The sequence below is a fragment of the Alligator mississippiensis genome, chromosome 5, assembly GCF_030867095.1.
Source record: "Alligator mississippiensis isolate rAllMis1 chromosome 5, rAllMis1, whole genome shotgun sequence".
Lineage (NCBI taxonomy): Eukaryota > Metazoa > Chordata > Crocodylia > Alligatoridae > Alligator > Alligator mississippiensis.
In genome coordinates, this window is record NC_081828.1 from 55,315,291 (window position 1) to 55,343,025 (window position 27,735).

The 27,735-nt window shown below is 41.8% G+C and overlaps 1 protein-coding gene across 1 annotated transcript in view; it reads right to left on the reverse strand.

The window, feature by feature from the left end:
• Nucleotides 1-27,735, reverse strand: part of NIBAN1 (niban apoptosis regulator 1) — a 135,749-nt gene that overhangs the window by 26,741 nt on the left and 81,273 nt on the right. Inside the window, exon 6 of the mRNA XM_019500295.2 lies at nt 5,853-5,968. Within this exon, the coding sequence (XP_019355840.1) occupies nt 5,853-5,968 (116 nt within the window). The remainder of the gene's footprint in view (nt 1-5,852; nt 5,969-27,735) is intronic.

The following is a 27,735-nucleotide window of genomic DNA, read 5'->3' on the forward strand; positions in this document are numbered from 1 at the left end:
TTTTCTTATTTGTTCCTCTCTTTTAATATTTATCTGAGTAAATAATATTGTACTGTCAACAAAACAAAATCAGCTAAAGGAATATTAAGACTGTGCACAAGAGTATTTGATAGATCTTATATCAGTCTAAGATGCTGAGTACTTAGTTTACTGTATGCACTGCAGAACCTAAGCAGAACAGTACGAGTTAATGACAACTTCAGCCAATACTGGGAAAACTGTTTGCCATTATAAATAATAAGATGTCAATGAATGTGTTTATTGGCATTCTGCAGATTTTTTTAAAGCTGCAGCAAACTAATAGGATGGTTGTTTCAAACCATTCACTTAGCTTGGCTATTTGCCTAAAACAATTATTATACTTGGTCAAAGCAAGTATGAGAGCACACTATATTTTGAGAACAAACTATCACTAAGATGATGGTATGTAACTAGTCTGGACATCCTCCGATTATGGTTCTCTTGGGGCATGGACTATGAGTAAGTGCTTGGCAGGCAAGAGGAAAATATAACGCAAATAAAACTAACATTGTATCAGTTCCACGACTCAAAATGAATTTTGCAAATGTGTCAAGGAATAATGACCTCCTTAATCCCTCAGTGGGCATGATGGGGACTCTGATGTTCAAGTGCCTCCTATTAGTTGGAAACAGACAGAGGGGTAGATAATGGTTGCATATTTTCATCCAGTTTCCTCACTTTCCAGAGCAGGCAAAACTGTTCTGCTTAGCGATGATAAAACCCTGAATCAAACTGTCCACTGGATCACACTAGGGGGAATGTCTTACTGGATCTGGTATTGCCAACGGGGGATGACATGGTAGGGGAGCTACAGATCGGTAGCCATCTGGGGGACAGTGATCACCTAATAATAGAATTCTTCATAAGACGTCTAGTGGGTAAGGTAATTAGTAGGGTGAAAGTGCTAGACTTTAGGAAAGCTGATTTCAGTGAACTCAGGCGATTAGTCAAGGACGCACTGCAGAGCAGGAGTTTTGAAGTGATGGGAGCCCAAGAAGGGTGGCTGTGCCTTAAGGAAATGATCCTTCAGGCACAAAGGGAGACGATCCTAATGCAAGGAAAAAGAGGGAAAGGGGCCAAGAGGCTTCCTTGGCTGACCAGAGAAATCCAGGGCAGCCTAAGGGCCAAAAGGGGAGCACATAAAAAGTGGAAACAGGGAGAGATCACCAAAGACCAATATACCTCCTCTGCTCGCGCTTGTAGGAAGGCAGTTAGACGGGCCAAAGCTACCATGGAGCTGAGGATGGCATCCCAAGTAAAGGACAACAAGAAATTGTTTTTTAGATATATAGGGAGTAAAAGGAAGGCCCAGGGTGGAATAGGACCCCTGCTAAATGGTCAGAAGCAATTGGTGACGGACAGGGGGGACAACGCTGAACTCCTCAACGAGTCCTTTGCCTCAGTGTTCCTAAGAGAGAGGCAAGACAAGTCTCTCACTGGGGTTGTAGAGAGGCAGCAGCAAAGCGCCAGACTACCATGCGTAGACCCTGAGATGGTACAGAGTCACTTGGAAGAACTGGATGCCTTTAAGTCGGCAGGCCCGGATGAGCTCTATCCGAGGGTGCTGAAGGCACTGGCCGACATCAATGCACAGCCACTGGTGGGAATATTCGAACGCTCGTGGCGCACGGGCCAAGTCCTGGAGGACTGGAAAAGGGCCAATGTGGTCCCCATTTTCAAGAAGGGGAGGAAGGAGGACCCGAGCAACTATAGGCCAGTCAGTCTCACCTCCATCCTTGGCAAAGTCTTTGAAAAAATTATCAAGGCTCACATTTGCGAGAGCCCAGCAGGACAAATTATGCTGAGGGGAAACCAGCACGGGTTCGTAGCAGGCAGATCATGCCTGACTAATCTAGTTTCTTTTTATGACCAGGTTACGAAATGCCTGGACACAGGAGGAGGGGTGGATGTCGTATACTTAGACTTCAGGAAGGCCTTCGATACGGTATCCCACCCCATACTGGTGAACAAGTTAAGAGGCTGTGACTTGGATGACTACACAGTCCGGTGGGTGGCGAATTGGCTAGAGGTTCACACCCAGAGAGTTGTAGTGGATGGGTCAGTTTCGACCTGGAAGGGTGTGGGCAGTGGGGTCCCGCAGGGCTCGGTCCTGGGACCGATACTCTTTAATGTCTTCATCAGTGACTTGGACGAGGGAGTGAAATGTACTCTGTCCACGTTTGCGGATGACACAAAGCTATGGGGAGAAGTGGACACGCTGGAGGGCAGGGAACAACTGCAAGCAGACCTGGACAGGTTGGACAAGTGGGCAGAAAACAACAGAATGCAATTCAACAAGGAGAAATGCAAAGTGCTGCACTTAGGGAGGAAAAATGTCCAGCATACCTACTGCCTAGGAAATGACCTGCTGGGTGGCACGGAAGTGGAAAGGGATCTTGGAGTCCTAGTGGACTCCAAGATGAACATGAATCGGCAGTGTGACGAAACCATCAGAAAAGCCAATGGCACTTTATCGTGCATCAGCAGATGCATGACAAATAGGTCCAAGGAGGTGATACTTCCCCTCTATCGGGCGCTGGTCAGACCGCAGTTGGAGTACTGTGTGCAATTCTGGGCACCGCACTTCAAGAGGGATGCGGATAACCTGGAGAGGGTCCAGAGAAGGGCCACTCGTATGGTTAAGGGCTTGAAGACCAAGCCCTACGAGGAGAGACTAGAGAACCTGGACCTTTTCAGCCTCTGCAAGAGAAGGTTGAGAGGCGACCTTGTGGCTGCCTATAAGTTCATTGCGGGGGCACAGAAGGGAATTGGCGAGTATTTATTCACCAAGGCGCCCCCGGGGGTTACAAGAAATAATGGCCACAAGCTAGCAGAGAGCAGATTTAGACTGGACATTAGGAAGAACTTCTTCACAGTTCGAGTGGCCAAGGTCTGGAACGGGCTCCAAAGGGAGGTGGTGCTCTCCCCTACCCTGGGGGTCTTCAAGAGGAGGTTAGATGAGTATCTAGCTGGGGTCATCTAGACCCAGCACTCTTTCCTGCCTATGCAGGGGGTCGGACTCGATGATCTATTGAGGTCCCTTCCGACCCTAACATCTATGAATCCCCTCCATTTTTCTTAAAAGTGGCCAGGTTTTAAAGAATGATGAACACCAACAGTTGGTACTAAGGTTAACAGTTGCCTCTGAGTGCTCAATGCTTTGAGAAAAAAAAGCATACATCTCTAAGAGCTAAATTCTGTTCACACTGGATGCGTCTACATATGTTCTTTAATGTGCAGAAGACTATTTTACTAGGCATTAAAGAATCATGTAAAAAACTATGATATTACGCTAATGCACAGTAAAAAGTCTTCTGGCGCATTAAGCATCACTGAAAAAGCGTGCAAATGCACTACTGCACATTACTGCAGCCTAATGCACATTAATTTACTACCTCACATTGGAAAGCTCAGGGATGCTCAGGGATGGAGTGGGGGGTGGTTTAATTAGAGCAGCTTTGAAAGCCACTCTAATTAAAAACACTTGCTGTGTCGCATGTATTCAGCATCCTGCACTTCAAAATGGCAGCGGGACCACTTGACTAAAGCTCATTCGATCAGTTTTAGTTAAAGTGCTCCTGCTGCCATTATGAAGTGCAGAGACACCAAGTAGATTTGACATGGAGGCTGCTGGAGCACGTTAATTAACATGCTCCAGCACACTCGATCAATCCAGTCTGCATTGAAACATGCTAATGAACACGTCACAGCAGATGTCCAGCATGCGTATAGGTGCCTGAAGATACTAAATTTAGTGTGCTTTAGAAAAGGCACATTGGGCATTTATACACATGAAGATTGGGGGGGGGGGGGGGGGGCTTTAATTAGCTCATTTGATCTTTGGTTAAAGCACCCTGGCTGCCATTTTCAAATGTGGGGACGCTGAATACATGCAATGCGGAGGCTGCTGGAGCACACTAGCATGCTCCACCAGACTCACAGTGGTAATGCACATATAGATGTACCCACTTACATTAAAATACGTTAGAAATAATGCCAGCAATGTTGATATACACATTTTCGCTTACAGTAGTGTTTGAAGCTATTTATTTAGGTGCACAGATATGCATTTAGAACCTAAATGTGATTATCTTTTTCCTACATAGTGAAATAGGGTGGTACACTGGTTTTCTCCAGAGAAGTTGCTGATATACCATGCTATTTCAGAAGTTTGCCTCAATTACTTCAGCACCTATTAGTTCACCCATCCAAAATTAAATGAGTCCTTTATGAAGGAGGTGAAAACATGTTGTAGAGATTCTCCAAAAGGGAGATGATGGGAAAGAATCATAAAGCAAACAAGTGGTTTAAATTAAATGTGGGGGGGCAGAGTTTGTAACTTATAATATCATGTAGACACTCATGATTCCCTCCTCCCCCCACCACACACACCAGTATCCTTTATTGATCCACAGACTTTAGTTAAATAAATGTGGAATATTTTACCTTTATCCTCATCCTTAAATAAAAAGTGTACAGAGTTCACAGCAAATGGTTTCTTATGATTACAGTAGTGTAAGTGGCTGCTAAAGTACTTCACTCTGCTATTTCTTACATTTTAGATTCAAATAATTTTTCAAACACCTCCACATGGTCCAGCTAGAGAAGCTGCTGCCAGCTTACAAGCAGGTTTCTCTGCTGGTAAAGTTCTATTGCCCTTGCTGAAAACTCCCAGTCCCTAATAATTCAAGAAAAAAGTGCAATTCAATTATTTCCAACAAACCAGAGGCTGAACACCCTTCAGTGGGTATCTCCTCTAGGCAATTTTTAATTAACCACAAAATATATAGCTTCAGAAAACCCAAATAGGACATTTTAAACATTTATGAATGTAGTCAGTGTCAACGAGGAAAAGAAAAAGGTATTTAACCTCAAAAATAAAGATGGAAAGGTACAAAAACATTTTAGAGAACAACACTGCAAATATCTGTCACCGAGTGCAGTGCTTACTGTTTTTATTCCCACTGGAATGGTGAATCTACTCACAGTAGTAAATAGCAGGTGCATCTACACATGCGCTTTACTCCAAGTTGACTAATTAGCTCAGCATTAAAGCATCACCATCTACACATTTTCAACAGTACTGTCTTATGCCAAAATGCTGTACTTAACTCCATCAAAACGCACATGTAGATGGTGAAAAGGGCTAGCTGGGGCACGAGGGTGCTAAATGACAGGGACTGACTGCTTAGTCCTACACTTTAGCACCCCCGTGCCCCAGCCAGCCCCTCCATCACCTGATGCCAACAACCAGAGCCCAGGGCTCACCCCACAGATCCCCTGCCAGCCCAGGGCTGTTCCACCCTGGCTCAAAGCACTGCAGTCCTGGGTGCATGTATAGACACTGTGCCCAGGAGCTGCTAACTGACACAAACTGAACCAGAGTTTATCACGTCATCTTGATAGTACGTGTAGATGCACCCACTATGTCCCAGATCCTACAATGATTTACTTAAGTGGTTAACTCTAGGCACAGAGTGTAGTCCTATTGATTTTAGTGTGTATGTGCACAATGTATTAAGTTACAACATTTGCATGTGCTTTTGTAGGAGTGGGACCATGCTTGTGAATGAGCATTTAGTACAACAGGGTTTGACTGGGCAACACTGCAAACTACTCTTCATTGAAAGCAAATACCCCATCCAGTGGTAATGAAAATTTACAACACAGCTTATTTAAAAAAAATCTGTGTACTTACTCAATGTATGTTAACAGATAAAAATATCTTGGATAATTAGCATTTTTTATTTACTCCAAACAAATTCTAGACTTCAGCATCTCCACTATTCTCAAAAGCACCCACAAATAAGCAAAGGGTAATTCTATTTTACCTGAATTTCATTGCCAGTTATCATTTCCCAATCTCCATAGTGGCCTTTTTCCTGACGGAAGAACTGGACAGCTTCTAAAAATGCCTGCACTTCATATGTTGTTTGCTTGAGATAATCTTAAAAAGAAGAAAAAAAAGATGTTGATGAAGAAACAGAAGTAACTGAGTAGTAAACAAATCCTTAGATTTTTTTTAAAGAACCTTTTAAAGTGTTTTTTCTATTTCTATCAATGTTCAACAGAACCTGAGATCACCTACTAACGGTGGCTGTCTGGACACAAGTTTCTTCTAAGCCTTACACAGAATATAACTCAGGGGCTTTTCGAACATTACACTTACGGCATGTTAACTGCACTTAAAACACATGCATCTGCATGTTCAAACAGTAAAACATGTGCTAAGTGCACTCCTACCACAGCAAAGTTAGGACTTTTCATGGGAGGAGTACCTCCAGATAGTTTTAAGTAGCGTGTGTTCTGTTATTTTTTGACTGTTTCACAGAGATAATAGAAGTAGAGAGGCTAAAGGACTTGCCCAAACTCATATGGTATCAGTATCAAAATCAGTATCAGAAATGGGAACAGATGCCATATTTCCAGATTCCCAGCCACCTGTTCTAATCTCAGCTAAATCTATATGAACTTTCTGTAACCCCAGCGGGATTCTAGCTCTCCATCCATTTCCACATCCCTGATTAATAACATTTTTATAACAGCTTACAAAACAGACAATAAAAACTAGGGTAGCGCTGTATAACCTATTTATTCCCAACAGAAGAATTACATTAGGAGTCACCCTACAGAGAAGAGTAGGGTAAAATTAATACTTTCCTGGCTAAAAAAAATTAAGTAGGTGTCAGGCCTGAAAGGTTTTCTGCATATAAATATCAAAATTCATCACTTTGACCACAAGGGGGCCAGACTGTGGAGCTTCTCTACTTTGAGTGCATTTGACCAGCTACAGTAAGAATTGTAATTACTGCAGTGTTGGGATTCTGACTCATATGTTTTCATTTTTAACAGCTGTGCTCATTCCCAACCAGAAGGGACAAAAGGACAAGCCAGAGCGCTGGTACTTGGACAATGTTGATTTGACAACGAGCCACTTCTGCTGCTCTTTTCTGGAATGTCGAGTTCTCATTTCCTAACTTAGTTATTCCCTCTCTTCTGAGGTCTCTGAGCCCAGTAAAAAATGGAAAGTGGATGGGAAGTAAAAAGCCCTAAAACAATATCATCTGTATTATTCATGAGACATGTATAAGGTAATAAGCATAAGTAAAGTTCTAACCATTTCATCTTTCATATGCTGGTCACAAGGAGAAAAAAAAAAGGCAATGAAACCAGTCAGAGTACAGGGCAAAACAGTACTGTTATGTCATGTCATAAAGAATGTGGAAGGAAAATGGCTTGTTTTTCTTTATGAAGTCTATGTACAATGTGAGCAAGACTCTACTAATCCTTATTCAATGAAGTTTTACACTAACTTTGCACAGGAGTTTTACTCCAACTGCAGGGCACCAGAGAGTTAGGCCCTTTGAAGGCTGTACTGTATAGACTTTTAAACTGTCAAAATGAGGAGCACAGGCAAGGGGTGTTATCAGAAAGAGTAGTCTGAGACACACGAGTTGTGACCAAGCTGGAAGGAGCTGCAGTAATGTCCCCAAAATTTCTGCACAGGAACCCAAAGGCAGCTGTAAATTGGGTAACCTAATCCTACAAAGTACCATGGCAAAGCAAGAAAAGCAATGAGTAAGTTACTGGCCTGCTGCATGTATTACGTGCACCAGGATGGTGAGGGGGAAAATGGCACTATCAACAGCTGCAAACACAACAGATGAAAAGCCCTTATGGTAACAGGAGCTATTGTCCACTAGCAGAAAGGGCACTGTGTGTTTCACTCCCCTGAACTTCCTGATAGTATCAGAGTGGCTTCCCCTTCTGCATGTTAAACTGACTGCTGCCAGTAGTGGTACATGCATAACCACTAACTGCAGTGCCTGGTGCATATTAGGGAAGCCTGGTACAGCATCAGTGCTATGTCCTTATCCAGGCATGTAGGCATGGATATCATTTGTTGGTATTTTCAAGCCATAAGTAGTCGAATCCAAGTTACAGTATTACACTAATTGTTTCAACAGGTAAAGGAACACTAGACCATTTCAGTCACTTTACCTTCTTCAGTTCTTTCTCCTGATGCCCCTGAAGTGGCTACTGCACATTACAAGCCAGTTTCTTGCTTGTGTCCCATATGTACCTTCTAGGGCCCAGCAACAGCTGGAAATGACCATGGTTTTACATGACCGTGTCCCTCTTTTGGAGAAAAGATGTTCACCTGGCCAACTGTTGCCTTCACATGTGCAAAAATGTACATTTTTTCTGGGGAGTCTGCTTGAATTTTCACACTACAGCTCTGGTTCTTTTTTGATGGCATAGATATATTTCTCCTCATTCACTTTCTTGGTACTGTGCCATAGAGGAGGGACAATGACATTTAGGGTAGACTTCCATTTCACTGTACAAGCCCAAATGACTTACCCAGCTGTATAACTACCATTTTTGGCACTTACACACAGTTTATGATCCTATCGTATGTGTAGCTACTGAGCATACACAGTTGGCTATGCTCTGGACAGGCAAGCATGCAACTGCATACACGCATGCCTAAAGGTAAGTTTTGAAATTCTGGCCTGGTAAAAGTCCAGAGAAGCATGCCCCTCCTGTATTTTAGCCCAATAGCCTACGGTATTCACCCAGGAAGCAGGACAGGATGCCTAAAATGTACATCTTTCCAACACAGTGATTTATCATCGAGCCGATTAGGCATTACCCAGCTCCTCCTCAGCCCTTCTCTTGAAGCTGGCCCTCTGGGCAGGTAAGAGGGGCCAATATGTGGGGCCAAGAGGAAGTGGACAAGTTAAGAGACTCAGTGAGACAGATGTTTTGGAAAGGAACAAGCTTTGGGTTCTAGCCTAGACTCTTGCTCTTAATGAGATGGAAATTTCCTACTGTTTTCCATCCACTGAATAATAAATGTAAGGTACAGTATCTCTTTTTTGAAGCCACTTTCACTGTAAATTTAAATTAATTTAACTTTAGATTAAATCAGAAAATGTCTATTTTGTTTTGGAATAAGTGTACCTACACAGGGCATTCCAGAAAATTTGCTCAAGATGCTATTTTTGTAAATTTTTCAGCCATTGGACAATCCTACATTTTAATAACTACTACAAATGGGAAGACTTTCTAATGATACATTCCTTTTATAAATTTTACCTAAGTGTAGTTAATTAGCATGTTATCTGCTACAAAGCTCCTTTCTAAGAGAAAGAGGCACTTAGGGAAGCAACATGGCTGCCCGTACATCTTTTGAAATACGTATAACTTACATAGGCATAGCAGAGCTCATTCAAAGCAGCAGACAGGTGCGATACAAATAAACTTCCACCATTTATAGTCTGAATTCCTCTGAGGACTCTAAAGAAAGAGTCCTAAATTTAACCCTAAATTAATCAAAGAAGTACATGAGCTATTAGCTATTGGAGAGTCATTAACATCAGGAATTACCAGACTGCATGGCACTTTAAACTCAGGGGTGCACATCTGCTGCTCGGAACACTAAAAATATTTTCTTAGCATCCTTTTGGGCTAATTATCAGAGGTGATCAGAAACCCATTTCTCCCACAAATGTTAGCTAAACTTGCAAACACTTGGCATGCTGAAGATAAGGTTCCTGTATGCATCACCATATCTCAATTCAATTTCTAGTTATGTGTCTTTATTGTAACAGATTAAATGCTTTCCGTTTAATCTCTCTATTATTGAGAGATAGACTGCTTAGAAAAACAGTAATAGAAATGAAGCTATCTCTGCACCCCAAAGGTGCACTGTTTAACATTCCATTTCATTCCATCACAGTGTGAATAATTTGATGTCCTGTTTAAACTGACTAATTAAAGTGTACCCTTTTGAGTAATTACTCTGAGTAAGTTCATTCAGGCTAATCATCAACCAGAAATCATTATCACTTCCTTTAGTGATAAAGTTGTCCTAAGACAGCCACAATATGAGTAAGTGCTTGAGTAAGTACAGCCAATATATTTTTGGTACTTTAACAAATGTAAATATTAACAACCAATTTCTCAACAAAATTTCATTAAGTATCAATATAACTCAGTCTTCATCTGCCTGCCTAACCTCATTCTGTAGCTGTCGTGCAGCTGCATGGAAAAAACCTATGTTCTGGGAGTTAAGCAATACCCTTAAGAGACAAGAAGTGTTTTCTCAGCTCTTGGTGGGACTTCAGTTAGATGAAATGACCAGACAGCAACAATTTTCCATGTATCAAAATTTATGAGGTAGTTCCATATACTGGGACTGAAAAGCTTGCATGGATTCATTTTGGATCTTGAGTCATTCTGCAGTGCTGGGACTCACTGACTCATTCTATTTAAGAAACATCCACAGAATTACTTTTCTAATCTGCAAAGCTAGCCAAAGAATAATTCAGGATAATGTGTGATGTGTGAAAAGTGAACATGTCATCCCTCAAAAGAAACGGAGCACTCTGACTGCAATACTGTAAATGTTCTTCTTCCAAATGAGTGAAAATAAAATCATCTGAGTAAGGGGAAATTTTTTGTCCGTGTTATACAAAAAGGTTAAGAGATGCCCAAATTGGATAGGTGATTCAACTGAGTATAAATAGGAATGTACTAAAATTAGAGCTCAAGGGTGCATGACTTCAACATGCACATGCGGATTGCAGCACCTCAAACCCATTTGAGGCACTGTAAACTTCATGTGGTGCACATGCACCCATTTGCCACACTGTTAATTTGCAGCATGGTGGGGTTTTTTGGCAGCAGGAGATCCCGGTGTCAAAAAAACCCCACCACTAAAAAAAAAAAGCAGTATGGCGCACAAGGTAGCAGTCTGTGCTGCCAGAAACCAGAGCCTGGCTAGTTAGAGCCATGCTCTGGCTGCCAGCCGGGCTCCAAGTAGCCAGACCACTGCCACTGCTACCTCAGGAGGCCTCCAGGACTCCAGGTAAGGCTGCTGGGGCCAGCACAGGTGCAGGGCAAAAAGAAAAGGCACAAATTTGTGTCACTGCTATTTTTGCCATAGCAGCTACATGCTCCTGTATGTGGGGACGCACCCCAAGAGTCTTTGCTTCTAGATCCATGACTTAACTGGAGAAATTCTGGTGCTGTGATAATTTAGCAAACTTACAGTACAGGGGACCCAAGTAGACTTCAGCTATTTTCATTGACACCAACATCTATTTATAAAACAGATCAGCCAGGGAGACGTATGTAATTCAGCTTATGTTTACACAACCTATAAATCTTATTCAATATAGATCTCTAAATTTTTATTGCAAACAATTACTAAATATATAAAGCAATCTGGCTTTCTGTTGGGTGGCATTTTTGGTAACCATCATACAATGACCTGAAGGCAGCTATGCAAGAGGCACACAAGGCTAGATTCTGGATGTGGTACAGGCATATTTGGTATACCAAATATCAACATTAATAGGAATGACGTGACAAAATCCCTGTATATGGTGGCTGAAAAATTACCAATCTGTTTTAGCACCGAATTTCAAGATAGTTTAATTGTTAAAAATACCTATATCTGCTTTAATAGCCCCCAAACATATCAGAATCCGATGTTATGCGTGTTTCAGTTCAGGACAGAGAGTAGCCACCAGCGTCATCCAGTCCCAACAGCCCTGAAAGGGAGAGGATATGCAGAAAGTTTATAGGGTTCTGTTTGGAGTGAGGAAAGAAGGGACAATGGTGAGGAAGACTTAAAAGGAACTTCTTCCTGGAATGAGGATTGATTGGATTTCAGTTGGGGAAGGGAATGCTTGTATCTACTGAACATGTTTTGGAACAAGTTGCGTGCCAAGTAATCATGTGATTTTTTATTTCTTTCTTCCTTTTTTTTTTTTTTTTCTTTCAACTTTTACCCTACAATTCTCCTATTTCCTCTTCTATTTGGTCAAATCCTGGCTCCACTGAAATCAATGCAAACATTCTTATTATTGGAAGCTCTTGCTAGTTGCCTTGCACAAGTTCTTTGGGGCACGGTATATGTCTCAATGCATCTCTATAAAGTGCTGTTTACTTTCTATGGTACTATGAACAGTTAAAGTAAAAATGTGAGGAAAGCTAATACACCTTTTGAATCTTTTGCGGTTTGCATTTTGTGGTAGGTTTGAGAATCCCAGTGGTGGAGCTTCAACCACTTCTACTGGACACTATTCTTCAGCCTAATTGATTTCATACTAGAAAATTCAGCCTAATTTCCCCATTTCCCATAGCTATATCCCTGTGCATTATGCCAAATTATTCCTCTCCCTCCTTGCCATTTAACTCTTTCAAATATGCATTGACTGTTGTGTTTGCTCTGCTGTCTCTTGGACAGGCTATATATATTAGCTCTTTTAAAACAGGGATATGTTAAAAAAAATCATCAAAAGGTACTGCTGAGGTAGTTTCTTGGAACATTTGGATGCTTCCTCATTAATATGGTAAGTGGGACAAGATGCACCTGCATTTTCAGCTTTTTTACTGATACTTCAAAGAAAGCTACTACACAATTTGCTGCCATAAAAACTTGAGGTAAAGGCAGGCAACAAATGGACAGAAAAAGAGGATGCCTGCAGTTCCGGAATCAGGCATGTCAACTTGCCAAAACTAAGGTTAGGGGATACGTCCCAAATACAATAAAATGAATGCGAGGAGGAAGAAAAAACAGGAAGGAGTTTGCAACCATCTAGGATTGATTTATTTAGTTGATAGTTTTTGCAATAGCTGCTTTGGACTCAATATTTTTTTATAATAACTTGCCATAACAGATGGATGAATGAAAGTGGAACTCTGTGGGGTATAAGACTGGGACTATAGCGAGCACTGTCTATTATAACTTCAGTAACAAACATAGAACATGGATTAAGAAGCACAGGTTGCAGAGGGAGATATATTAGAGGATAATATTCTGGAAGCAGTGGAAATGAGAATTGAGTGTACACAGCACTGACCATGAGGGATGAAGGTGAAAAAATTAAGGTGCACATTTTTTATTGTCTTAAAGAATAAAAAGGATGAGAAGCAATGTTGCCAGCTACAATACCTAAAACACTGGAACAAATGGTAAAAGCAATGGATGAGTATTGTAACACTATATGGAATCACAGTGAAAAAAAATCAATGCTCATTTCTTACTGAAAACCAAGAAGCAGGAGGAGGAAAATATATTGCCCTGGAAAAATGATAGAACACAGAAACGCCAGACTAAGCAGGCAGCCTGCTACAACAGGGCACATAAGGGCCTGAGGCCTTTCATTGTCCAACAATCCAGTACCATCATAAAGCATTAGCAAAAAGACAGTAGTCCAAAGCTGCAGTGGAATACAAGTCATGTGAGATAAATCAAGAATGCGGTAGAAATGAAACCAAAGACAACTGTGAAGAAATAGTAGACAGCAAACAAGAAGGACTTGGGAAGAGCCTCAGCCATTAAATGTCTTGAAAAAGGAGTTAGAAGAAGCAATGTATATAAGTAACACAGAGAGCTAGAAGGACACTATTCACCAGAATGAAAGAAGCAACAGGGTGGGAGCATGCAAAATTATGATCTAATTGTAATAACTGAGATGTGCTAAGGTAGTTCACACAACTAGAAGACTGACATGTATAGGTATATTTCATTCAGGAAGGACAAAGAGGAGAAAGCTAGGTGTTATCTTGTATATTAAAATTATATACACTTATTCTGAGGTCCACCATGATATAGAAGTAGACCTGTTAAAAGTCTGTTAAAATAGTAAGAAGGATGTTATGGTTGAAGTCTATTACTTAGCACCCAACCAGGAAGAGGGAATAGCTAAGGTTATTTTAAACAACTGAAGCATCTTAGCCACAGGACCTGCTGTTTATAGGGAATTTAATGACTATATTATCTCTTGGGAAGGTAAAACAAGAGCCTGCTAATCATCCAGCAAGTTCTTGGTTTATGTTGGGGACACTTTTTTTGGACAGATGCTGGAAAAACCAACAACAGAAAGCCCTTTTCAATGTTCTGTTTACTTACAATGAGGAATTATTTGCAAAGCTCAAGGGAAAAGAAAACTTGGCTGACAGTTATCACAAACTGATTGAGTTCATGATCCAGAAATGGAAGGAAAGAACCTCAGAATAAAATCACTGGATTTCTGAAAACAGACTTTTAACTAATTGTGGGAACTGGTGGGTACATTTGTTATAAAGAGCATGTGTCCACAGAGGACAGGACAAGTAGTAATGGGCTAGTAATTGCAAGGATTAAATACTACGATGGATACTAAGAATAACTGTTTAACTGCGAGGGGGTTAAGCACTAGGACAGATTACCTAGAGAGATCATGAAATCTCCGTCATTAGAAGTTTTTTGAACTGCAGGTTAAACAAATATAAGACCTCTTCACTGCAGCTGACCCCTTAAGCAGGACAGCTGAACCTGAGCCTGCTGATTGGTTCCAGGCCTGCTTTTAAGGAGCTCTTGCAGCACCTGGTCCCTACTGTGCAACAAACTGGCCTCAGGCTGTGTGTAGCTCTCATTCATGTGACTTCCCTGGTGCCTGTTCCTGCATTTCTGCCTGTGTACCTGGTTCCTGAACCTGTACCTGGTTTGACCTTTGGCTTGCTTCCTGACATCCATTTCTGGTTACCCCCGGCTCAGCACGTGAACCCCAGTTTGATCTCAGCTCACTCTGACCTCTGTTCCTGGTAACCTCTCTGGCTTGGCTTGTCCCCCCAACTCCAGACACTGGTCACAACCTCCAGCTCTAACCACTAGGCCTAACACCACCATGGACCCTGACAATGAACATTCGTCTGGGATGTTTTAGACAGGGATGCTTCTGTGTTGTATAAGGGGTTGACCTAGATAAGCTCCCATGGCCTCTTCTTGCCCTATTTTTTTTATGATTCTATTAAGTCCCTCACTAATAGCAATAACACTGTTTAAAATTTCAGCACTATTAAAGAACTATGAAACCCAGCAGGTGAAGGCTAGGCCTATTATGGTAAAGGTCATATCCATAGGATATTGTCATATTGAATGAAATAGTTTGAATGTTTGTAATGGTTGCCCATTAGCCAGTTTCAGGAAGAAGATAAGATTTATCTCCTTATCTAGGTCATTGTTTTGGACTACGTGCAGAAGATCCAGACTTTACTCAAAGTTTTAACTCCTGAATTTTATCTTTAAGAGGCTTTTAACAAAGAGAACCTAACAATGATCCTTAAGCAAATATCCTGAGTTCTGAGAGATCAAACCCTAGAGCCTTTTGAAAAATTGGAAAGAAAAGGTCACTTGCAGGGATATGGAAGTTCCCCAAAGTAATTAAAATGATCAACAAAAGAAACTAATTACTAAGCAAAACAATCTGTTGAGTAAGATCCGAGCCCAAATTTGGGGGTAATGACAGGTTTGAGTAGAAGTGGCCCAGGACAGTAACTCACTCAATAAAAACTGTAACTTACTCTCCCAAATTGGAGGTGACTATACTTGCAGAACAACGAAGGAAGAATCGCAAGTGTAGGCCAGATCAGACTGATCACCTGAACCACCCTCTCCGTGAGCACGAATCTCTTAGTTCACGCTGAAGCTGCAGAGCGCCCGAAAGGGACTGAAAGAAGGGGACTTAGTCCTATCAGTATTGAGGCCAGCCCATTGAACCGTACTACTGAGGCCAAACCATTAAATTGTACTACTGAGGAATTAAACCATATTTAGGTGTTTGGCTTCTCGGAATTCTAGGATTGTAAGTATATTATGAAAATAATAGTATTGATTCAAATTTAACTTTTAGTTGTAATTGTAGTAGTTTTTGTAATACTAATTATAGCATTGTTTGAGAAGGAAGTGCATTCGGAGCATTGTTTCTGATATATGTAATTATTGTGTTCTTAATGTTTGTGGTATTTCTTAAAGCTAAGCAGTGTTATATGCATAGCAAAGAATTTTAAAATAAAATTGTATTGTATGAATTAAGTGTGTAATCATTGTGAAATCGTGCAATCAATTAACTACTCCCCCAGCCAGTGCATCACAATGAATCAGTAAGTTGTGTGGGATCTTTTCTATTCCATAACCCACTAGAGACAGATATGCTATGCTAGGAACCTCTGGCTTCAACAAGCACGTAAATACTTGCATAAGAGAAATAACAACTGTTAAAGTGAAAAAAAAATAGCAATTAAATTAGAATTTGGAGGGAAGAACACAGGTGGGAAGAGTATGTAAAACACAACAGGTTGTCAGTTTGCTTGCACATGCTGGAATGCTACCTGTTCTGTGAATATGTTTCTTATATAGAGCCAGTTTAATATCAGAAACATGAAATTCCCCTGCTACAGCCCAATACAAGTACAAGAAAAATTAATGAAGAAGTGTGGTTTGGACATATAAAGTATCAATATCACAGCACTGATGCCTCTTTACCAGCCACATACTATCATATTATTCATAGATCATGTGGTAGAAAACTGCTAACCACTAACAGAAACTAGATGAGGTCACTTCCAAACAGGATACAGCCCTGCAATAACGTGCTGTATTTATAGCAAACAAAAAGTCTTGTAGCATGAGTTTCTGCAGAGAATAGCAAGGCATCATTTACTGGATTTAACTCCTCATTTTGTAGTACCTAATACTTCCATTCAGACTGTCTAAAACTATAAAAAAAAAAAAAGGGCTCCAAGTTACTCTCATCCTTTAGGAGTCCTGGCTTTGTTTTAGAGTCAGAAGATTAGTATGGTGTATGCATGCACAACAGTCTTACATTTATACAATCTATCCCAAAGGATCTCAAATGCTAAACAAATGGTCTCCTTGTATTCCAGTTACAGATGAACATGGTGCTATGGTGCTCTGAAACTTTAGCTCAGATACTGCTTTCCACTCACCTACACCCCACACGCAGAAGAATAATTTAATCAGTGTCTGAATCGTAGCCACTTCGAGGGGAATATAGCAGTTCTTTAACAGTGCACTGTATTCCTCAACAATATGGAGACAGAGTAAGATTAATGTCAACGTTGTCAGGTGAAAAAATGAGGTAGAATGCAATCATAATGCAAATGTTATGCACATTAATAGCCACCACCTTTTAAAATGAGCATGCCTCAGTCTGAGAAACCCACCACTGCCACTGAACCAGGAAGGTCACAGAAAATAAAAGTCTGTCTTAATGGGCTTTTAACTAACTTTTGGTTCAGAACAATCTAATTCCCGACCTTTACTTGCATTAAAAAAACCCCTAGACCAGTGCTTCCCAACCTTTTCCTCAAAATGACCCCATTTATGGCCCTATTTTCTCAGCATAGCCCCATACTCCCAACCTGCAGCCCTCCACACCCCCAGGTACCCCTCACTCCCTACCCACTGCCTCCTGACCCTGCCAGTGCCCTTCCCCCCAGCCCTCCTGGAGGTGGCCCCCAGCTGCCAGGGCTACGGGACCAAGGCCAGGACCAAGGCCCCCTGCCCCTCACCCCCAGCAGCTCCCGAGTGGGGGCTGCCACCTACAGGAGGCAGTGGTTGCTGCGACCACAGCAGAGCATGGAGCCTGGTTCCCCACCCCACATCCGCTACCCCTGTGGGTGGCACAGCTAGAGCAGAGTCTATGGCAAGGGGGAGGATGCAGGCTGCCCACTGAGGGCACAGGGCTTGCTACCCTGCTGGTCTCCCCTGGAGGCCTCTGTGGTCCTGCAGGTGGGACCCGGCAAAGGAGGGCGAGGAAGCTTGGTGCCGCTGCTGGGAGCCCCGTGCCAGCTGCACCAAGCCACCCCTTACCCACCCAGCCCCATGCCAGTCCCTTGCCCACCCAGCCCCATGCCAGCCGCACCAAGTCACCCTGTCCCCACCCAGAAGTGGCAGTACAGAGTTGTGCCCCCTGCTGTTGCCAGGCAGGCAGGATGCACCTCACTATGGCAGCATGGGACTCCCAGCAGTGGCACCAAGCCTCCCCACCCCACTCTGCCCCAGAGGCCCAGAGGGTAGGGCAGCAGGGCAGGGACCCCCGAGCCTGCAGCAGGCAACCCACATCTGCCCCTGCCCCGCACACAAATCTGGGGGCATGTGCCCCCCACCCCCATGCCTCCTTCCCTAGCAGCATGCAACCCCAACTTTTATCGCTGCAACCTGAAATGGGGGTGTGACCCTAAAATAGGGAACTGCTGTCCTAGACTGTGGCCTTAAACTTCTTTTTATTACATTAATAAAGCAGGTCAACAACTGGCTAACTGACACTTTGTGGGAGCTTATGTATCAGCTTTTACAAGAAAGGTTCGTGAGATCCAGCCCAGGAAAGAATTCCTGGTCAAAATAAGAGCTGTAGTCACAGCCATTAGCAGCCAGTGTGGTAACCCTGTATCATGCTCCACTCCCTGCTCTCTGGCAGTCCAGCACAATCCTGCCTTCCCTCTCCCAGCCCAGGACATGGAAATAGCTAGCTATGCTTCTGCTAAAAGACTTTGCTCCTAGGTATTATTTATACAAAGTGAAATAGAAGAGGTCAAATTACTCGCCAGAATCAGGTAAGCCAGAGACTCGCATCCGTGTCTGTCGCAATACAGGCAAGTGCTACCAGGCTACAGTTGAACCTGCCTTTTTCTGAAAAAAATTTGGAAAGCCTTGGTTTCATACTTCACAAAATGGGAAAACTATTTTCTACTCTGCTCAACTTGTTGACATTCTCTGTATGTTTTACCTGGGAAAAGCACTATGAAAATGCCTCTCTCCTGCTGTTAGCTCCACGATACAATAGCAACTTCGTTTGCAGCCTGACAACAACTCCAAAATCTTTTCTAAAGTCACTTGGGACACTAACTGTTTTGCTTTTCATAAGAGTAAGCACATGTTGCATGTAAAAGAGTTTTAAGAAGGTAGAAAGCATCTTTCTGGAGGTAAGGGCTAAGAAAGGGAAGAAGGTCTGGTATGTGCAGAAAGAAAAAAGAAAAGGATAAGAGAGTATCTGGGGGAAAATCAGTATTTCTCCCAGCTCAGTTATCACTCAGTCCAGTCTTCTTCTTTACACCCCTGGTTAAAGTGGCAATTAGAATCATTATTCTCAAGTATATCTCAAGAGATGCTGAGGCCTACTACAGAAATTAAAAATGTATCTTAAGGTGGACAGAAATAACTATGAGAGAGAACACCTGGCAGCCTGAGCTGTTATTCAAAGAGGGAAAATGGATGGAATCACAAGCAACTGTAGAAGTTTAACATGGAAAAGTTTAAGACTATCTTATTTATTCCCCTTGCTCCCCAACTGCCAAACTCTGGCCAGTACAAATGCATCCCAGTACAAATACATGCTTACACAGCATTCTAGTACACTCAGAATGCAATGAAAGCTAAGAGTGTGGCAGGATGTCAGTGAGAATGTAAATAGGTAGAAATTAGAAAGACTAAAGGGTAAAGTAGGGAAGGGCAAAGAGAGCAGGGGCCAAAGGGAAACACTACAATGGTAATTTCACAAAGGAAATGACAATGCCTGGTAAAAAGATACAAAAAGGAAGCCAGAAGACTACTTCAAGCTGATTTTTCAGGAACTATTAATTTTAAAGGAAAACAAAAAGGAAGTGCCAAATGATACTGATCTGATAGAACACGCTAAGTCCTGCAGCAGCTGCCTCACCATATTCCATGGCCTGTACCTACTTTACCCAATATTGAGCTAGTAGTTTAAAGTCACTAATAATTTTCTAACCAGAAGTATGAGTTGGTAAGTTCCTACAGTCTCTATCCTTTTTCCAAGGAAAACAGGGAGACAGAAGGCACTCCAGGTCTAAATTGGGGGCAAGAATGCAGGAATACTGTGGAAGACAAGAGAACTCCTGTAATGGTACAGGAGGAATAAAGAGAGGGGAGGGAAATAATGTGGCATAAGAGCTGCAGTTCAGGCCCACTCAGATTGACTGTCCCTTCCCTGCTCTCTCCGGCGGTTCATTTTTCTCAGCTTTCTTTTCATTACTTCCCCTTTCCTATTTTCTTTACTTTGTGTTCAAGTGAATTCACTAGTACCTGGTTTAAATACTAATGCTCAGCTTCTAGTGGAGAATGCAAAGTAAAGTACTTAATGTTTCCCATTCCTTCTCACCTGAGCCCTGCTTTAATCTTTCAGAATAGCAAGTGCTGTTCACGGAAATGGGTGCATTTTGACTGGAGTACAATATTTTCCAGAGCTGGGAAACTCAATACGAGTTTAGATGCTAAACCTCAAGTACTTAAATAGCTTGCTCAAGTTTTAAAGGAACTAAGCACCCATTGCTCCCCTAGGACATGTAGGTGGCTCAGTACTTCTGAAGAGCATGCTCCCTATTTAGGTGACTGAATGCAGGCCGCAAAGTTTGTAAATGGTGCACTTTCTTTCTTCCCTTTCAAAAGAATGACAATCCTTATTCAGTCCTTTTTGACTGCTATTCTGAAATGGGATTTGATGGATGTTCTGGAGCAGATACATAATTTTACCAATACCACTCATCTGCATCAGAGTGGATAGAACTTAATTGAGTCCAGCTATATCCATGTGTAAGTCAAGAAAGGATGATTCTGGACTTAGTGGGCCAGTCTGGAATACTGTACTCGCAAAGGAAATGCAACAAGGAAAGATGCACAGCTTTGTGTCAGGAGGTGGACAGATCTCTGAACTGGGTCTGACCCCACCACTTTCAAGTTAGCATACATGCATTACAAGGTTTTTCCTTTTGTAAAAGAAAGGAGCGAGACATATCTGGATGTGATGAATCCCCATCCTGTATGACATCTGTACATCAAAGCAGCACATGGAATCACTTAGCTAGTGTCCTGCAACATATACAGTCCTGCAATTCTTTCATGATACAGGACTCTCATATGCTGCTCTGAAACTCTGCTAATCCCACGGTTTAAGAGCACACAAAGGAAACTTTCTCCTCAAATGCACGGAACAGTGTTTCATTCAGTGATATTTGGTACAGAAAGGACCACTTTCCTTGAGAAAAAAAGAGAAATAAAATTCTAAGGAGGGAGCAGAACACCATGCTCTCGTAAAACCACTTCTATTGAAAAATAGTGTTGTTAGACACCTGCAAATTTCTGGGGAGTATTTTTTTTTTATCCAGTGCCATGAGTATGTGTACTGTTGCCAAACAAAGACAGGTTCTGACCTAAGGAAATGGCCATTTAAATTGGATCTAGTACAGTAAAGCAATGACACATAAAGCAGTAAAAAGACTGACAAAGAGAACTTGATCTGTGTCTTAGTCACATTTTTCCTTCATTCCCCCACCCTGTGACCCTGTATCCCAAACTCCCTACTTAACGCCTGACAAGAGAGACAATGTGGTTCTATGCAGTGACATTCAGTCCAAACTTGCTTAGGAGTTGCGCGAGTAGTCAGTGTTAACCAAACTGCCACAACAATATATCTACTCCTAAATGAAATGTGGCAAACCCAATAGCATAACTAGGGGCGGGTAACTGGGGCAACAGCTCTCTGTGCCAATTAGAGGGGGAGGGGTGCCATAATGGCAGTTCCTGGGGACCCTGCAACCCAGTGGACACAGCCAGGTAGAGCATTCAGAACCAGCCCCAGCTAAGCATGCAAGCTGTTCAGAGCTCACCTGAGCCCAGACAAGCAGGCTGCATGGGGCTGGCCACAGCCCCAGCCCCAGCCAGGCAAGGTTCAGGGTGTTAGGAGCAGCCACTGTCTGGTAAAATCCTCCACCTATCAAGTGCCTCCCCCAACACCATTCTCAGGTGTTTGGAAAAATACCTCATCCTCCTCTCCTTACACCTACACCTACATGTCTGCGCAGGGCCCAAAAATAGTTAGGTCCCTGGGAAAACCCACTCTAGTTCAGAAGAAACAAAAAATATGTATATCACACAATTTTCTCTAGAGTGGAAGCTCATGAATCTGGGTCAATATAGCCTGCAATGCAAGGACTACATACTAATCCATTCTACAGACTGGTTGCTAGCAATGGGTGACAGTAGGAGCTGCTGGTAACAGTGGTAGCTGCAGAAATGCAAAGTGGTCTGGAGTAGGAGCTGACGTCCACCAAAGTCCCTGCCACAAAATTTCTACCAGCCGCTCCCACCCAGCCAACCACCCAGTGCAGGCTTTGCTCAGCAAAAGGGAATCCCTGGGAACCTACAGACACTCTAACACAGTGAAGCAGTCTAGGATGTACGCTCTCACCAGACACATGCTGGCTGGAGCAGTGGTAGCACAACCAACTGCTCTCTAAGCCCTGATTGGGATGGTGATGTATACATGCCAATTCCACAACTTCTCAGATACGGGACAAAGACAGGCAAATGGGTGTGCGACACATGCGAAATCTATTTGTATCCTCAGTGTATTTCTGTGTGTTGCAATATTTGTAATTGCAGGAAGTACAGACCTATTCAGTAAAAAATAGTAATTCTGCAAAGAGGTGCAGGTGATAAGTTGAAGAACCATTTGTGGTTCAGTGCATAGCCGCACTTATTTACTTTGGCTCTTTGTAAAAGGAAGATATTTATACTGACCTGAATCATAGTACTATTGTAAGAATTAAGCAGAAAAAGTATACAGAGAAGAAGTATAGAGCTAAATCCTATTTTTATGCATCTAAATTGCACATATGCAGCAATATAACTGCAATTGTTGGTACGTATGTACAGATTGCAAGCATGTTTGCAAAACTAAGATCTCATTTAACAAGTCATGTAAAAATAAAACAACCCAACAGACCAAATACATTTTCAGCATCACTGTTATGATTGTGCTCCATATGCCTTCAAATGCTCATGTCCTTTAAGAGAAACTTTAATAGAAGCTCCATCTTTTAGTAAATGTAGTTGCTTCCTTTCCCCCCATGAGTATAACACAACAATAGTTTCTTTTAAAAACTACAAGGTAAAGGTACAGCAATGTCATAACATTATATACTGACTGGCTGTGTCTACACAAGACACTGACTGCACAGTAGCTCATTACTACTGTGCAGTAGCATCGCACAGCACAAAGCATGATGCAAAGCTATTGTGCAGTAGTAATAAGCTACTGCACAGTCAGTCTCACCAAGAAGCCATTTGGGGATGCTACTGCACAGTAACGCTGGTTACCAAACAGTCATTTTGTACTTGTATATGCAAGTACTTAATGACCGTGCAGTAACAACTTCACAGTCAGTGTCTTGCATTGATGTGGTCACTGAGACCAAAGTGTCATAAAGGTTTTGAAGGATTCATTTTTAATTAATCAATCAATTCCTCCTATCCACCAACTTATGAAAAACTCCCCTTTTAAACATGCAAAATTTGCAGGACAGTTAAAAAAACTGCATGATTTCATACTTCTAGACAATTTTCCTTTCTGGTGTCAGTTCTATCAGGAAATCAATAAGAAAAGGGTATTAGGATATATGTTTATTATCCAATGCCAGTATTTATGAATTAGTTAGCAGCCTCCAATTTGGATGCAAGTGACTTTGCATATCAAAAGGTGAAGCTGCTAAGAATTAAGACTAATAGACCTGCATTTAGTGCATTTCCCCTTCTTCCCAATCTCAATAAGGTCAGTAACAGTCCTAAAGTCACTCCTGAACCTGAACCATTCACATGACTACTCTCTTTTACTCAGCTCATCTGTCTTTTTTAAAAATAACTAAAATTCTAAAGGGAACATCAATCCGGGAAAAGCCTAAACTCTTTGTTTCAATATTGCCTGAAGTAGTAATGCATATGTAGCAACCTCAGAAAAATATATTTCTGAGTGCCAGTAAGGAATTAAAATAATAAAATTGAATATTAACAACATTATTTATTTTCCCCAAAAGTAGTAACTGTTATGTTGTATTAATGAAAAACAAAGCATGTGAGGTTAAATCTACCATGATTCCCCCAGTCTTGGTCTTCTCCCTCTTTAGATTTGCACTCTTCACTCCTCAGGACTCAGCTCTATGCCATTTTACTCTCCTCCATGAAATTCTACTGTTAACTCAGATCTGCTAGCTTTAAAAAGCTTCTCTTGCAAAGGATGGTCTGTGATCGATTAGTGTTTTCATATTTAGATAACACTTTTGGAATCCTCTTTCATGGTACACAAACCTGTTTGTTTGGCCTTGTAATATTTTGAAAGTGAAATTTTTTCTGGTGCATAATTATTTTACAACCTGATCCAGTATCCTATGAAGTCAGTAAGAAAACTCACATTTACTTTGGTCTTTGGATCAGACCCACAGGGCCAATTTTCAAAAAGGACTTTAAGGATTCATTTGCAAAACCTTGTAAAAATAATGTCTGCATATGTAAAGTCTTATTTTTTTTGGTATTAAGTATTTTGCCTCAAGTTATCCAATTAACCTATATATATGCTCATTTGTAAGTGAAAATGTCTTTTTATAACCAGAATTGTTGGCTTTCCCACAGCAGAAAAACCGTAAATATGTTCACTATAAAATGTCTGTGTCTTATCTTTAGCCAATCATTTGCAATGATTTGCTGTTACATTCAGAAGTTGTAAGTTAGGCATTCAGCTCTTCCACCTAGCTATTGCTTTCCTTAATTAAACTATTAGTGAAGCAAGGAGAAGTATGGCAGTGGAGGTACTTCTGGATGGTTGCTGTACCATCACAATGAAATTTAACACCATATTACCACCTTTGTTAATCTAATAAAGAGGCATTGGCTATCAACAGTGAGAACCTTGTGCTAGCCATGTTCCTCCAGCAACCAACGTTAAACAGCCGCAATGAAGAGTGAGACTTTTGCTACTGACTTCAGTAGGAATAGAAATACATCTATAAGAATGGCTGAAAAGGAACTAGAAAAGGCAAGATACCATCTTTGAATATATTTGATACTAAAAAAAGAAGGGGGGAATTTAAGTACAGCTTAAAACATAGTTCCATTTGACTTGTTCTCCAAATAAAAAGAGTATCCACCTGCAATGCTGACAGAATAGACTTCCTGTTAGTTCAAAATGGAAGTTGCCCAAATAGATCATTAAACCAGACTGATTATTATACTCGTATATCCATCAAATAGTTATTGTCCCTGTAACAGGGAGCCAGAGGCTCCTGTTACTTTAAGGGAAAAAGCAGGAGCAGTAAGGTTCCACAGGTGGAAGAGAACACTACATGGAATGAGCTGTCCGCAGGGAAATAGGCAACCGGGGGTCAGAAGCTATGCATGCCTATTGCAGAGCTTGCTGCTTGCAATAGTAGTACAACAGGGCAGAACCCTACTGGGGCAGCAGGGGCACTACTACAGCATCTAATCTAGCAGCCCATTAGAAGAAAGAGAGGCAGCTGGGCCAGGGCTAGCAAGCCACCTGACTGGAAAGAGGCAGAGCTTAAGAGGCACATAAATGCAGGGCCAAAGGTGAGGTGGTCAGTCTGGCCCTGCAAGCCACAAAGGGAAGAGTACTGCAACAAGCTGTCTCTGGTAGCACAAAGGCCTGGGATCCTGATTTAACAAGGACTGGAAGTAAGGAGCTGAAGACTTGCAGGGGGATAGGGCCCAGGATAAGAATGGTTTCACGAGATAACCGGTGGTCTTAGCATTTTAGTTACAGCCAGTGAGCTTCTATTTTTGTTTGCAGTTTATGCCGATGGCTTAGGTTGACACTATCAGGAGTGAAGAGATCCCAGCAGTGCCCGAAGCTGGATGGAGATAGTGCCAGGAAGCCCAGTGCCCAAGAGCAGCAGAACCAGGGCCAGGGGCCCACAGCCCACAATGCCAGGCTAGAGAAGGCCAGAGCCCCAGAGGGGCAAAACAGGGCTAGGGGCCCAAAGCCCAAGAGGGACAAAGCCCGAGAGGGTGAAACCAGGACCCAAAAGGCCCCAAAAGAGGACTAAAACCCAGACACCAGGTCCAGTGCAGTGGTTTGGGCTAAGGGGGCAGCTAGAGCAGAGAAGACAGGCAGAAGCCAAGAAAGTCAAAGCCTCAACAAGGGAATAGAGGCCTGAAGGGGTCGGGTGTTGATTCAGGGCAGAGTGCCCCACTGAAGTGATGATCATTAACATCTGTGAGACATGGGCATGGCTACAGGAGAGGCCAGAAGCCACAAATAGCCTATAAGGCAACAAGTGTCCTAGGGGACATGGACAGGCCAGGAGGGGCCTGTATAGCATGAGGACAAGATTAAAGCTAATGGGATTTTAGAGGGACCTGCTGGCAGAAGGAAGGATTGGGGCTTATTCTAGAATCCTTCAGAAGCCTTCCTTTTTGAGATCAACCAGGTACATCAAGGAGTGGCAGGTGACAGCAAAAGGAAGGTACCCTAGAGGCAAAGCAGGGCAGGGACTGTCTAGCTACCAGGGGCATCATGGCAGCCCCTGGGGCCCAGTCCTATTACATTCCCAAATTAGACTAGTACAGAAAAGGTAAATGTATAGCAAGTTCTGCAGGAATATTTTTAGTACTATGAGGCAGGTTCCAACTGATTCAGGTACAACCCACACATTTTTAATGTTCTTTAACTGAACTGGACTCAAAGCTGCAGAAAGCTCAAACCTAAATCACTAACACTGAAGAAAATCAAAACACTTTTTAATCTTAAAGTCCCACTGATCAGTATGAAAGAAGGGCAAGCATAACAGGTTTTTTTGTGTTCATTTGTTTTTGGAAAGAGAGAACACGATCCACAGGACTGATGCATATCTACATGTAATGATCAAAGTTCAACTCTTATTATCCCTTTGACTATGAATTCTGATCCAAAACCAAGAAAGCTGGGCAAACCAAAATAAAAAATAGTTAGATATAGATAGAGGAAACAGCAGAATTCTACTGCCACTCCCTAGTCAAGGCCATGCTCTGACTCACTATAGCTCCATATTCTATAACCAAATCACTGCATGCAAATTTAGCTGAGTTTCTGAAAGAAAGCAAACTAGTTTCATAGTTGGGGGCTGGAAGGTAAATAAAAACCCTTCTGCAGAACTTGCAGCTACAAAACAGCATTCTAAAGTCCCATGCAGAACACTAATAATTTAGTGTTATTTTTCAGGAAAAATAATCAACATGGCAATTTCAGATAAGATATTACACCTCAATCCTTAGTACCATTTGCTAGCAGCTGGCCTCACAAAAGACAAAAACTGTGACAAACACTTTTGCAACAGATAAGAAGGATGGTGCTTTGACCAACAGTCTAAAACATCTATTGTCCCAGGCTTTAAGCAACCTATTGGCCCTTGCCTATATATGTTCATTATTCCCACGGTTGGTTTTTTGCTGCTTCTTAAGCATCTTGAATAGTATCAAACCAGAAACTTTGCTCACCTACCCTTAAGGCCGATACACAAACTGCCAAAAGAAAACATAATAGTATATAAATTACTAATAGTCTATAAGTTAAAAACTAAAGAGGATGTCAACTATGGTTATATAAACAACCAGGGCACCAGCTTTAACAAGCAATTTTCATATATACCAAACACGCATGAAAAAGAATCACTAACCAGTATCCAAATAACTTTAATTCTGTGCCTACAACTTCCAGTGTAATAGCTAAAATATACCTACAACATTAACAGAAATCAGCATATTTTCATTTATAAAGCAGAGATCTGGAAATGTGATTCACCCACCATTGCTTGTATAACTAATACTATGCATGCATTTATTCTGTATACTGAGTGTGATTGTTGGGTACAACACTGACGGTTGCAGTTTTCATGTAAAGTAGTTTTATGACCTGGCATAGAAGCTAATATTGAGCTATATTTGTACACTAACCTTGTGATTTATGACATTTTCCTAGTTATGGTATCTGGAATTACTTTGATCTGTAGAGAACATTGTTTATAGGCCGTTCAAGTAGTTTTGAAGTGCTGAAATTTTAGATTTTATGG